Here is a 14,187-nt window from a genome sequence, read left to right on the forward strand (position 1 = left end):
TTGAACTCATCACAACTTCTAAAACAGAAGAGCAAAAAATAGCCAATAAGTGTTATTTTTATAATAAGAATATTTGAAAGAGTGACATGCTAGATAGCTTTTTTAAAAAAATAAGACCTTTAAAGACAAACTAAATGTATTTAAATGGTTCAAAAGAGACAAGAAATGTAAGATTACAAAACAAAGATGTGAGAGCAAAGAAATATAGTCATTTCTTGGACTACAATGGTTGCACAAACTAGTTTTTGTTTCTTTAAGTTCCCTACATTATTTCCGATATTAATAATTTGACAAATGAATAATTTTATTAATGAATATTGAAAATGAAATCTGTAGCTTTTGTTATACATTTCATATGCATGTATTTTAAATAATTCAACATATTTTGGGATTCTGTGTTTAAATTATCATTATATAATGAATTTTATGTCGAAAGAACTACTGCAAAATTCAACAAAGTATTCCCAATACTCAGCAACAGATATGCAACCATCCAAATGGATATTAATTGGCTTTATCTCTTCCCAGATTAGAGACAGCAAAACCAAATATTACACAAAAGTATCTATAATTAAAGTATGTACTGATTGAATTTGAAAATTCCATGAAAAAATATGGACTGCAAAACGTGCAACAAAAATTAACAATATGTGCAAAACGCAAACAAATATGTGAAACTTCACATAAATGGCTGTTATCTTTGATGCACAAAATTGATGACTGTATCCTTTGCTGATAATATTTTAATAAATATTATTTAATAAAATAAATGTTATTATTAACACTTTACATAGTCACAGCATTCTACAGTCATTAATTATTTACACTGAGAACACATTCAATTACTTCACTGTTACTATGATTTACAGTAATTGTAGTGAAAAGAACAGCTGAAAAATGGAGAACAGTAAATTCAATCATGAACTTGGCAAATATATGAAATAATGTTGTATACAATCTAGTCTGGAATGGATAATTGACACCTGATATTACATGAAAAGGAGTACTTGTGGCACCTTAGAGACTAACAAATTGACAACTGCTGGAAATGGCCCACCTTGATTATCACTACAAAAGGTCCCCCCCACCCCGCTCTCCTGCTGGTAATAGCTCACCTTACCTGATCACTCTCATTACAGTGTGTATGGTAACACCCATTGTTTCATGTTCTCTGTATATAAAAATCTCCCCACTGTATTTTCCACTGAATGCATCCGATGAAGTGAGCTGTAGCTCACGAAAGCTTATGCTCAAATAAATTTGTTAGTCTCTAAGGCTCCACAAGTCCTCCTTTTCTTTTTGCGGATACAGACTAACACGGCTGCTATTCTGAAACCTGTCATGGTTGCGTTTGTGATGGCAACTTCACAGAAGCAGTTTCCTGCCAACTGTAGACCAGACATCTACCATAAAGAGAGCGAATACATTGAAACTAACAAAGGTACATGAATATATTGTATATAAGGGTTGTGTGGTTGGTACATGTTAATATGATATATATAAAGATCTGTGGATTCAATCCAAGCAGTCTCTCTTTCTCATGCAAAAGATTTTAAATATCCTATGTACAATGTTTTAGGCCTGTTAATCTTTTGGCAGTTCATACTTTCCTCCTCTGGCATAAAACCCTATGAGCAGGCAATACTAATCAGGCAGAGGAGCAATAGAAACCATTCATAGATTTTAGTGCCAGAAGGGATCAGTGTGATCATCTAACCGAATCTGACTTCCTCCGTAACACAGGCCACTGAATTTCACCCAGTAATTCCTGCATAAAGTTCATAGCTTCTGGTGCTTAGACTTCAAATGAAACAACCACTTAAATCTTCACTTCCTTACTAAATAATTAATTTTAATGCCTCTCTCTTTTAGTGTATCTTCTAGGAAGACATCCAAACTCAATTTAAAGACTTCAAATGACTTCAAATTCACCACATCCCTACGTAGATTGTTCCAACATTTAAAATCTTTTGCACGAGAGAGAGTGTCCTAACCTTCACTTTAATAAAATACATAGCTTGAGCTTCATAAGGCTCTCTCACCGTAACACAGAATTTCCAGACTTCAAATAAGTGCATTAGTGCAGCACCTGAGTCTATGTGCCAGATTCCACACTCCTTACTACTTCTGACTTCAGCGATGGCCATACTACAGCTTCAATCAATATGTTTCAGAGTAGCAGCCGTGTTAGTCTGTATTCGCAAAAAGAAAAGGAGTACTTGTGGCACCTTAGAGACTAACAAATTTATTAGAGCATAAGCTTTCGTGAGCTACAGCTCACTTCATCGGATGCATTTGGTGGAAAAAACAGAGGAGAGATTTATATACACACACACAGAGAACATGAAACAATGGGTTTATCATACACACAGTAAGGAGAGTGATCACTTAAGATAAGCCATCACCAACATTAGGGGGGGGAAGGAGGAAAACCTTTCATGGTGACAAGCAGGTAGGCTAATTCCAGCAGTTAACAAGAATATCAGAGGAACAGTGGGGGGTGGGGTGGGAGGGAGAAATACCATGGGGAAATAGTTTTACTTTGTGTAATGACTCATCCATTCCCAGTCTCTATTCAAGCCTAAGTTAATTGTATCCAGTTTGCAAATTAATTCCAATTCAGCAGTCTCTCGTTGGAGTCTGTTTTTGAAGCTTTTTTGTTGAAGTATAGCCACTCTTAGGTCTGTGATCGAGTGACCAGAGAGATTGAAGTGTTCTCTGACTGGTTTTTGAATGTTATAATTCTTGACGTCTGATTTGTGTCCATTCATTCTTTTACGTAGAGACTGTCCAGTTTGGCCAATGTACATGGCAGAGGGGCATTGCTGGCACATGATGGCATATATCACATTGGTAGATGCGCAGGTGAACGAGCCTCTGATAGTGTGGCTGATGTGATTAGGCCCTATGATGGTATCCCCTGAATAGATATGTGGACAGAGTTGGCAACGGGCTTTGTTGCAAGGATAGGTTCCTGGGTTAGTGGTTCTGTTGTGTGGTGTGTGGTTGCTGGTGAGTATTTGCTTCAGATTGGGGGGCTGTCTGTAAGAAAGGACAACAATTTCCATCCCACCATCAACCTCAGCCTGGACCAGTCCACACAAGAGATCCACTTCCTGGACACTACGGTGCTAATAAGCGATGGTCACATAAACACCACCCTATATCGGAAACCTACTGACTGCTATTCCTACCTACATGCCTCTAGCTTTCATCCAGATCATACCACTCGATCCATTGTCTACAGCCAAGCGCTACGATATAACCGCATTTGCTCCAACCCCTCAGACAGAGACAAACACCTACAAGATCTCTATCATGCATTCCTACAACTACAATACCCACCTGCTGAAGTGAAGAAACAGATTGACAGAGCCAGAAGAGTACCCAGAAGTCACCTACTACAGGACAGGCCCAACAAAGAAAACAACAGAACGCCACTAGCCATCACCTTCAGCCCCCAACTAAAACCTCTCCAACGCATCATCAAGGATCTACAACCTATCCTGAAGGACGAGCCATCGCTCTCTCAGATCTTGGGAGACAGACCAGTCCTTGCTTACAGACAGCCCCCCAATCTGAAGCAAATACTCACCAGCAACCACACACCACACAACAGAACCACTAACCCAGGAACCTATCCTTGCAACAAAGCCCGTTGCCAACTCTGTCCACATATCTATTCAGGGGATACCATCATAGGGCCTAATCACATCAGCCACACTATCAGAGGCTCGTTCACCTGCGCATCTACCAATGTGATATATGCCATCATGTGCCAGCAATGCCCCTCTGCCATGTACATTGGCCAAACTGGACAGTCTCTACGTAAAAGAATGAATGGACACAAATCAGACGTCAAGAATTATAACATTCAAAAACCAGTTGGAGAACACTTCAATCTCTCTGGTCACTCGATCACAGACCTAAGAGTGGCTATACTTCAACAAAAAAGCTTCAAAAACAGACTCCAACGAGAGACTGCTGAATTGGAATTAATTTGCAAACTGGATACAATTAATTTAGGCTTGAATAGAGACTGGGAATGGATGAGTCATTACACAAAGTAAAACTATTTCCCCATGGTATTTCTCCCTCCCACCCCACCCCCCCACTGTTCCTCTGATATTCTTGTTAACTGCTGGAATTAGCCTACCTGCTTGTCACCATGAAAGGTTTTCCTCCTTCCCCCCCCTGCTGTTGGTGATGGCTTATCTTAAGTGATCACTCTCCTTACAGTGTGTATGATAAACCCATTGTTTCATGTTCTCTGTGTGTGTGTATATAAATCTCTCCTCTGTTTTTTCCACCAAATGCATCCGATGAAGTGAGCTGTAGCTCACGAAAGCTTATGCTCTAATAAATTTGTTAGTCTCTAAGGTGCCACAAGTACTCCTTTTCTTTTTAATCAATATGTTATGCTGCTCAGGGGTGTGAATTAGGCACTGCTTTTATTTATTAAGCTTTGGTTGCCAATCAGGGAACAGAAACAATGTCATATTAGGAGACTAGTAAAGTTAACTCAAATACCAAATCATCATAATCATAAAGAATCCATAATCATAAAGAATCCAGAATGTGGCCAGCAGCAGCCTTTTGGCACAGTGCAGGAGGGAAGGGATGACCTGGCCCATGTCTTTGCAGAGTTTCTCTCTTTCCCCTCACCCCCCACCCCCTGCCAGTGTGGCTGGAAGCAGCTTGTTCCTTACTGCCTACACAGTGTTAAAAGGTAGCTAACACCTCCAGGCTGCTGCTGCCCATCAACATAAGCCAGCCACCTCTGGCTACAGTGTGGGCAGGAAGGGGTTAAGCCCTAAGGATGCATTGTGCACCAGGGCCCAGGGAACCTGACTGCAGGGCTTCAGCGAACCCCACCAGAGAGGTGGCTCAGCAGGGGAGGAGGGTACCTTGGGGATGGAGCAGCCCCACGCTCCCTGGGGGCAGGACCCAGGGCGGAGGAAGGGTGGGTTTGAAGAGGGTTTGTTAAGCCCCGGGGACTGTTATGGAACTTGCAGGTTTAGAGCGGGAACAGGCTCGAAATCACTCCCCCCGACACCACTTCAGAGCTTAGCTGAGGGGCGGAGAGGCTTCCCCGTGCCAGTGCTGTGTGGGGCTTTGGCACATGTAGGGCTCAGCTCCTCCTGGCCAGCGCCCGAGGCTACAGGGTCCTGGGCTTTCCCAGGGTGCTGGGCCAGCCAGAGGCAGTGGGGGAAGGAAGGAGCCTGATGGCCAGGCTGTTGGTGAGCAGAGCGCTCCGACCAGGGGTTGGTTCTCCGCACAGTGCTGGGAGAGGCACGCCCTGCCGGGGAGGATATGGAGGAGCAACTGGGCTGAGGTGGTGAAGGGGCAGAGCAGGGAGAGGACAGCGAGAGAGGGAGCACATAAAGAGCCACTGGGTGGGCAGCAGAGGTGACACGTAACTGGTGGCCACCTGGCACCTGACCGCACTCAGACACTGCAGCTCGCAGCCAGTGCCAGCTGGAAACGGGATGGGGGGCAGGGCCCTGTTGGTTGAGACCCAGCATGCAGCAGGGGCTGAACTGATGGACCAGCAGGGGGAGTGGCTGGCCCCGTGTGCTGCATCTTCTCCCCCTCACCAGCCTTACACACCCACCCCCAATGTCAGCCACTGGACCCCCACCCCCCTCACTCACCGCTGGTGAGCGGGCAGCTGGCGAGAAGGGAACTGGCCAGCAGCAGGACCCGCCAGTACTGATGGGGAAGGGAGATAGAAAATACGGGACAATTTGCCCGTTTTTAAGAAAAAGTTGGGACAGCTGCAGGAGGGCTTAAATACGGGACTGTCCCTTTAAAAACGGTATGTCTGGTCACCCTATTCATATTTCCTAATTTTTGATTCTACTTATTCTTGATCTTCCTCTTTACCTCCCCTTCACTTCCTGTTTTGTGGGGGCTTGGGTAAAGAAAATCATGCGCCTCAACCATAACATTGGAATAGTCTCTCTAGCCATCATCATACTTTTTTTGACTTTGCTTTCAGATGGAGAAGTATTTCATGCAAACCACTCAGTGAGACGTTTTATCTATATTGCTTAAAAAGATGTCCTGAAGGCAGATTTAGTGCCAGTCTACAATGTAGAAGACCACATAGGAAAGTGCACATTCTCTTGACTGCACCACTACACTAGAATCATCTAATTAGTTGCTAGTGTTGATTCTTCATTTCTGCAAGTAAGTGATTAAATCCTTCTGCTGAAACTCAGTTCAACAGTTCTTCTTTAACACAAATGTATTTGACTATTATTTTCTCTCTCACTTTTTGTGAGCTTGTGCCAGTGTGTGTGTGTGACAGAGTGATATCTAGACATGCTTATACAGGAGTATTACATATTGTGCCAAACTTCTTGTTATTTCTTAGGATATGCTCTCATCAAGTTTTTAATGCATATGATTTGTAGCATAGTATCTGTCCTTTCTTGACAATACTCAACTGGTATTCAAAATATCTCCTAATCTCCTGTTCAGTGTGTGTCCGTGTGTGTGTATATACACTCTCACTTACATACACCCATACTGAACATGAAATCAGGAGATATTTTAATATCAGTTGAGTATTGTATGTATGTGTGTGTGTATATATATATATATACACACACACACGAGGTGGGACAGTACTGAAGGCCTTACACAAAGCAAGATTCTTCTACACACGGGAATTAAACTCTGTGAGATCCTGCTCAAGGAATTGCCTCCAAATTCTGGCACCAAAGGAAGGTGACAGAGTTTGGACTCCGAAGACTAGAGAGTGGTTCATCCTCCAAATCTGTGACTGGCAGAAGGGATCTGCTGGAGACGCTGAACCATCTACTTGAAGGACGTGGACAACGTTTTCTGAACTGTGTGCCTAAAGCTAGACTTCTCAATAAATGGCCTGATTTTCAAAAATTAGCCTTCAGCACCTCTCATTGAAGGCAGCTGCTAAATGATTAGTGCTTTTGAAAATCAAGCCACTTTTTTATGAGTGTAAATATGGGATTTAGGAGCTTAACTTTAAGCGCCTATTTTGGAGATCGTTGCCTTGAGCCTCTCTACTCACTTCAGGTGCCAGCTCCCTGTTTGTGTGGCTCCCGTAGGAGTTATTAAGAACTATATAAAAACTCAGTACATTGAGTTAAAATCTTATGTATGCATTTATTTGTGTGTGTGAGAATGTACTGTGTGATATGATTTTTTAGTATATTTTTCTTGTTAAAGAAAAAGTTCAGAACCTCAGCCATTGCTGAGGCACCATTTTGTTCCCCTTCTCATTAATAAATGGACCTACTTTCCCCGAAGCATTTCCAAGACAGAGGAAAGCAGTTACTAAGACAGGATTCAGAGGTCACCACAAAGAATTGCCTCAACAGGAGCTCTCAGGACTATGCTGTGGCAACAAGGGGTACTGTGATCCAGGGATGTATAAATAGAGGAAATTCAAGTAGAAGTAGGGAAGTGATCTTGCCTCTGTATGCAAGCGTTGGTCAGATTGCTAATAGATTACATGTGTACTCATGGTGTCTGCCCTTCAAGAAGGATGAAGAAATGCTAGAGAGAGTTCAATGGAGGCCACAGAAATGATTCAGGGGATGGAAAACAAGGCTTATGATGTGAGGCTTAAAGAGATCAACTTTTTCAGCTTATTGAAGAGATGGCTGAGAGGTGGCTTGATCTCATGCTTCAGGGTTTCAGCTGGTTGCCTGCGGGGATCAGGAAGAATTTGTTTTCCCAGATGCACAGTTATAATTGTAATTTATCACTTTCCTCTGAAGCATTAGAGATCAGCCGTGGCGAGAGATGGAGCACTCGTTAGAGTGGACTGATGCTTTGAGGTGGCACAGAGAATCCTCTCTCATAGATGCCTGGCTAGTGTGTCTTGCTCATGTGCTCAGGGTCCAGTTGATCACCAGATTTTGGATCTGGAAGAAATTTCCCACCAGGTCATATTGACAAGAACCTGGGTTTGGTTTTTTTTGTTTTGCCTTCCTCTGCAGCATGGAGTGTGGGTTGCCTGCCAGGATCACCTTGGCATTTCTCACCAAATTAATTTAAAGACACTCCACAAGTTGATCTCTAGAGTACAGTTTAACTTTAATTTGATCACTTTACACAAGCTGAAGGCACACTGCCATGTCTATACTAGGCTGTTAACACATGCTAGCTAATATGTGCTAGCTAAGGCCCTCAAAATCCTCATCTAAGCAAGTCTTATGATGACAGGAGAAGTAGTGCAATGGAGACATCACAAGAGCCAAGAGAATGAAAGCTGAAGGGATTTTTAGTCAGACTGTTTAAAACTCTCTGTTTGTTTTTGTAAGCACTTATTTAACATCAACGATTAATTAGCCTTTTGGATAAAGGAAGCATTTGTTAAATATTCCACACCCTAACCCTTTTCATTAAAATACTAAAAGTATAGTAGTGATTAAACAAAACCAGGGTAATGATTACAACTGGTCAAAATCTTACAATGTCCTTCTCGCTCAAAGAACTTAACAGAAATTTCCGTCAGAAATAGTGCTTTCTGTTAAAAATTTATTTATTCCATTTTGGGCAGCATATAGTGCATGTAACAACAGTAATAAAATAACTGAAATTATGTTGCTGGTTAATTTTGATAATAATCACAAATTACCTGTACACTGTACTAGCAGTATGTTTTGTTTGTATTTTTGTGGTTTGGACACACACATTTAAAAATTATTAAGATTACAATGTGAAATATTATATGCGCATGAACAGCACTTGTCATCAACTATACCAAAACCACTAATCGGTCTGTTTCTTTTTAATTAGGTAAATATGGTTACCATGCCCCACAACCTGTTCTTCTTACTCCTCCTGATTCAACCTGAGTTTGGTCTCTCCACTCATCATCAGTGGGTTTCTAAGGACCTACCTTGTAAAATAAAAACAAAACAGAGTAGCTTCTCCATTCTCCTTGATTGCAGTAAACAAAAGCTGAGAGCAGTCCCTCAGGAAATATATACAAATGTTACTGGCTTGATATTGTCTTTCAACTGGATTGAAGAGATTTCTAAGAAGGATTTTCACAACTTTAAGGACCTTACATTTTTTAAATTAAACTGGAATTGGCATGTTAAGCCAAAAGAATCTAATTTTGATTTGTCTCCAAAACCTTTACAAATACTAGACGCAACTTTTTCAAACTTAAGACACTTAAAGGAATTACATCTTAATGGCAATCAACTAACCAGAGTGCCTGCAGGGATTTCACCTAGCATTACTTCGCTAAGTCTAAAGTCCAATAACATTGTTACTATTAGCAAGAACACCTTCAAAGAACTCACAAAATTGAAGGAACTTTATATGGACCAGAACTGTTACTATGGTAATGCCTGTGAAAAACCTTTCAACATGGAAGAAGGGGCTCTTTCAGCCCTCACCAGTTTGACTGTGCTGTCACTTTCCTACAACAACTTGACCTGGGTGCCACCCAAACTGCCTGTGTCATTACAAGAACTTTATTTGAGTTATAACAAGATAAAGAACATCAGTCAAAATGATTTTAAGAAACTAGTTCATCTAAAAGTTCTTGATTTAAGTGGGAACTGTCCAAAATGCTTCAATACACCTTTTCCATGTGAACCCTGCACTGGAAACTCTGCCATTCAAATACATCCTCTGGCTTTCCAGAATCTTAAAAAATTAAAGACTTTGGTTCTATCCAGCATGTCACTCACTAGTGTACCCGCTATTTGGTTTGAAAATATGTCAGAGCTAGAGGTGCTGCACCTTGCATCTAACTTCTTAATGAGCGAAATAGCTACTGGAAAATTCTTACAGAATTTATCTTCTTTAGAGGAACTTGACCTATCTTTCAACTACCAGAAACAAATATACTCACGATATCTAAACCTCTCAACGTACTTTTCTTCTCTAGTATCTCTAAAACGATTATATATTAAAGGTTATGTCTTCAAAGAATTAGATAAACTGCACTTGGAACCTCTGTTTGCTTTGAGAAAGCTAAATGTCCTTGACCTTGGAATAAATTTTATTAAAAGAGTTGATATGTCTGTCTTCCAGGCTTTTAGAAACCTCACGGAAATATACTTGAAAGAAAACAAAATATCCCCACAAACAACAGAAAAGCATGTTTTTTTAAAATCATTTGAGAAAGAGGACTATTTGATCAATTATCATCGTACCTCGGTGTGGAAAAACAAGTTGAACCCTTCTGTCACATATTCTGATAAAAAAAAGCAATCATATTACTTCCTTAAACAGCTTTGTACCTCATATGGCACAGCCTTGGATTTGAGTTTAAACAATATCTTCTTCATTAACCCAAATCAGTTTAAAGGCTTTGGGGATATAGCTTGTTTGAATTTGTCTTCAAATGCCCTTGGGCAGGCTTTCAATGGCACTGAATTAATCTATTTATCTAATCTCAAATATTTAGATCTCTCATTTAATAAACTGGATTTGACCAGTTACTCTGCATTTAAAGAACTACCTAATCTAGAGGTATTAGATCTTAGCTATAACAAGCACTATTTTCTAGTGACAGGTTTTGCACATCAGCTACTATTTACTGAAAACCTTCCTAACTTAAAAATTTTAAATTTAAGCTGGAATGACATTTCTGCACTAACAAAATTTGAACTAAGGAGTGATTCCCTTCAAAAACTAGACTTCAAAGGAAACCGTCTTGATACCTTATGGAAAAATGGAGAAATGAATCACATACAATTGTTTAAGCATCTAAAAAAGCTGACACATCTAGACATCTCATACAACAGACTTCGAAATATCCCCACTAGGGCTTTCCAAAATCTGCCTCAGAGCTTAACTAAACTGTATATAAATAACAACAAAATACATACCCTCAGCTGGGAAAATCTTAGATACTTTAAATCTCTGAAGTTGCTTGACTTAAGTCAGAACAAACTGAAGGCTGTTGATATCCAGTACAACTACACACAGTCCCTCCAGACTCTGCTGCTAAGGGAGAACAAGATTTCCAGGATTGTTGTTGGGTTGCCTGGGAGAGTCAGCAGCCTCCTGTACCTGGATTTGAGTTACAACCAACTGCAAGTCTTAAATCAGTCAACTTTCTTATCAGGACTTATACAACATTTGAACATTTTAAAATTAAAAGGGAACCCGTTTGACTGCACCTGCAAAAACAGCAACTTCATAAGGTGGATACAGAAAACCAAAACTCCGATCTCACAAGTAGCAAGAAATGTAATTTGCATGAACCCTGAGGACCAAAGACAGCATAGCATTCTCTTGATTGACCTGCATGCTTGCATTCTGGATAGTGTTGCAGCAATATTATTTTATATTTCTTTCTCCACTATTATTAGCATTATGATAGTAGCAGTTACTAAATATATATTTTATTGGGATGTCTGGTATACTTATCATTCTTGTATGGCAAAAATAAAAGGATACAAATCTGTAACCATAGACAAAGCTCTCTTTGATGCTTACATAGCGTATGATACTCAGGATGCAACAGTAACTGACTGGGTAATAAATGAGCTACGATTTCGTCTCGAGGAAAACGGAGACAAGCAAGTTCTGCTTTGTCTGGAGGAAAGGGACTGGGAGCCGGGAAAGGCTGTCATTGACAACCTTGCACAGAGCATCCAACACAGCAGAAAGACAATCTTTGTTCTAACCGAAAGATATGTGAAAAATGGGAACTTCAAAACCGCTTTTTATATTGCTCTGCAGAGGCTAATGGATGAGAATACGGATGTGATTGTGTTTATTCTACTGGAGCCGGTGCTACAGCATTCCCAGTACCTGAGGCTGAGGAGGAGGATGTGCAAGAGCTCTGTTCTTGACTGGCCTAAGAATCCACACGCTGAAGGCCTTTTCTGGCAAAGACTAAAAAGTGCAGTGCTAACTGATAACAGCATGCAAGATGATGGGGTGTACAGTATATAGAAAGGGGTTACAACAGCTAGCTTCACTTCTCAAAAAGTAACTTGTGCTTTTCAGTGCCTCAGTATTTGGGTGCCAAATTTTAAATGTATTAAAAAAAGAGTCCTAATTTGAGGGGCAGGAGGGTTGTTCAGCATTTTCTGAAAATCAGGCTGCTCTAGGTTCTCTCTTGCTGGACAACCAACATCACTGGTCACCTTTGAAAACTTTGGGTGGTTTTCTTAAAGTTTTATGGGGTGTACTCTATGGTAAGTACTTACAGTTGAATGTACTGGTTACTCTGCTATATTGTACTGAAGAAAGTGTGCTTTACAAGGTTAAAGTAAACGAACGGATATAAAATCATCGTGACAGAATTAATAACATGCACACATTAATAACAACATTATTGCTGCATATAAACGGTATTTTTTTCTTTCTATTCCTGTGCTACATTTTTCAGTAGTGGAAGAAAGTTTATTCTCTAACAAGGCAATGTTTGTTCAGACAGTCACTTTTTTCTGTATCTTTATAGGCAATGCATTTATTACAACTTTATTCATTTATTTATTGAAATTTATATAAATTTGTATTGATAATGAAATACAACATTCTATTATAAAATTTATGTTTACATAATAATTACCTTCAGAATGTCAACTACTTGGGGGCCAGGCCTTTGTCAGGCATGGTGCACATTTATAATGCTATCTTAATAATGACACTAGAAATTTTTTGTGGAGTTGATGGCTTCTTTGTGTCATTATGTCATTCAGACATCTGCCATTGCTTCATATTTTTTCTGTTATACTGTTAGTAAAATGTCTTTTTATACTGTATGAGCCATATTAATTTTTATATGTCACACCACCTCATGTAAAGGAACAGATAGACTAATTCTGGCCACTGGCCTATGCTCCCTAGTAACCAATCTTCCTTTTTCATATTGTCAACTATATTTTCTTTAGAAACTGTTCACTAGTGATTGTAAGAGTAAATTCAAAATTGGGCATAAAGGTTAACATGCATATACTGAGGTAAGAATAAATATCTAGGTAAATGTATAAATAGGAATGTGCAAGTGTTATTGATACAGCGTTATAGCTATCATTTGGTTCACAAACAACTGGTGCAGTATTTCTATACTAAGGGAGGAAAGTAGGATTTGGCGAAGTATAGATTTATACAGGTGTTTGTTGTAGCAATGTTATACATGGAGAAGTACACAAGTGGCTGTTTTACAAATTGCTTATGATAGGAAGATATGTGGGTAACTGGGTTTGTTCAGTTTGGGGATCATTTATATGGATGATAAGCTGACATATTATTGGCTGGTTTTAAATTGGGGCCATCGTGTCTTTTTGTTTCATGAATGGTTTCCACAGAGTGTGAGGTAAAGCCTAACAGTGTATGTACTGCTCTTGGGTATACTGTCTAGGGTATGACTTCACTGCAGCCTTAGCTCAAGTGATCTACACTACGTTTTGTCTCTTGAGTTAGCCTAGCTCGAGAGAAAGCAGCTATACTACAAAACAATGCTTGAGCCACACAGAATGATTGATTTAGCATCACCGACACAGCTACTTTCTACTACATTACTACCTCAAGCATCAGCAGCACTTGGGCTTCGACCCATATCCCCCTCATGGCCAGCTACCTTGAGTTTGAAGCATCACCTAACTCGAATGAGAGACTTTTGTGCATGGACAAGAGTTGGGTTGGGGCAACATTTGAGTTATATCTTGTACAAACACAGCAGTGAATCGACTCCCAATTCCAGCTGTTATCTGTTCCATCGCTTATATTTCTTTTAGTTTCTTTAGCACATCTCATTTGCAGCATTTTCCTTCATGAGCCAGAATATTTTCTTGCATTTAAGCATTTTCTTGTAGTTGTTAATATTTTGAATGAATATTGTCCTGTGCTGTTATGAAAGCTCATGAAAAGGCCCACCAGGACATAAAAATAGGTCTAGTTTTTATCACGGTTTATGTCAAAGGTTTTCTGTAAATGTTTGTGAATGGGTGACCAGGCCCAGAAATTTGTGTGAGGAATGAGTTGCCCCTGTCCTTCAGCTTTTTTGTTGCCTTTTCAGTTCTTATCAGTTTTCAGGAATAGCTTGGTTTTCCTGGATTCCCCCACCCCCACCCTGTTGGGATCCATTCCTGCTACATTCCGATACCTGGGGCCATTAATTCCATGGATCTTGCAAGTTTCCGTGATAATGATACTATAATTGTAAACAGAAAAGGAGTACTCATTCATTCCCACTCTCTATTCAAGTCTAAG

The 14,187-nt window shown here is 40.1% G+C and overlaps 1 protein-coding gene across 3 annotated transcripts in view; it reads left to right on the forward strand.

Annotated features, from left to right (window-relative positions):
* Positions 1–13,135, forward strand: part of LOC119863036 (toll-like receptor 8) — a 40,265-nt gene extending 27,130 nt beyond the window's left edge. For 2 of the 3 annotated variants that reach the window (XM_043502819.1, XM_038420760.2), the window contains 2 exons: positions 6,002–6,192; positions 8,794–13,135. In XM_043502819.1, coding sequence (XP_043358754.1) covers positions 8,800–11,922 — 3,123 coding nt within the window. In that variant the 5' untranslated portion in view covers positions 6,002–6,192; positions 8,794–8,799 and the 3' untranslated portion in view covers positions 11,923–13,135. Of the gene's footprint in view, positions 1–4,865; positions 4,883–6,001; positions 6,193–8,793 lie in introns of all 3 variants that reach the window. The other variant, XM_043502882.1, reaches the window with a different exon arrangement.
* The last annotated feature ends 1,052 nt before the right edge of the window (positions 13,136–14,187 follow it).

Source organism: Dermochelys coriacea, chromosome 1 (genome assembly GCF_009764565.3).
Source record: "Dermochelys coriacea isolate rDerCor1 chromosome 1, rDerCor1.pri.v4, whole genome shotgun sequence".
Lineage (NCBI taxonomy): Eukaryota > Metazoa > Chordata > Testudines > Dermochelyidae > Dermochelys > Dermochelys coriacea.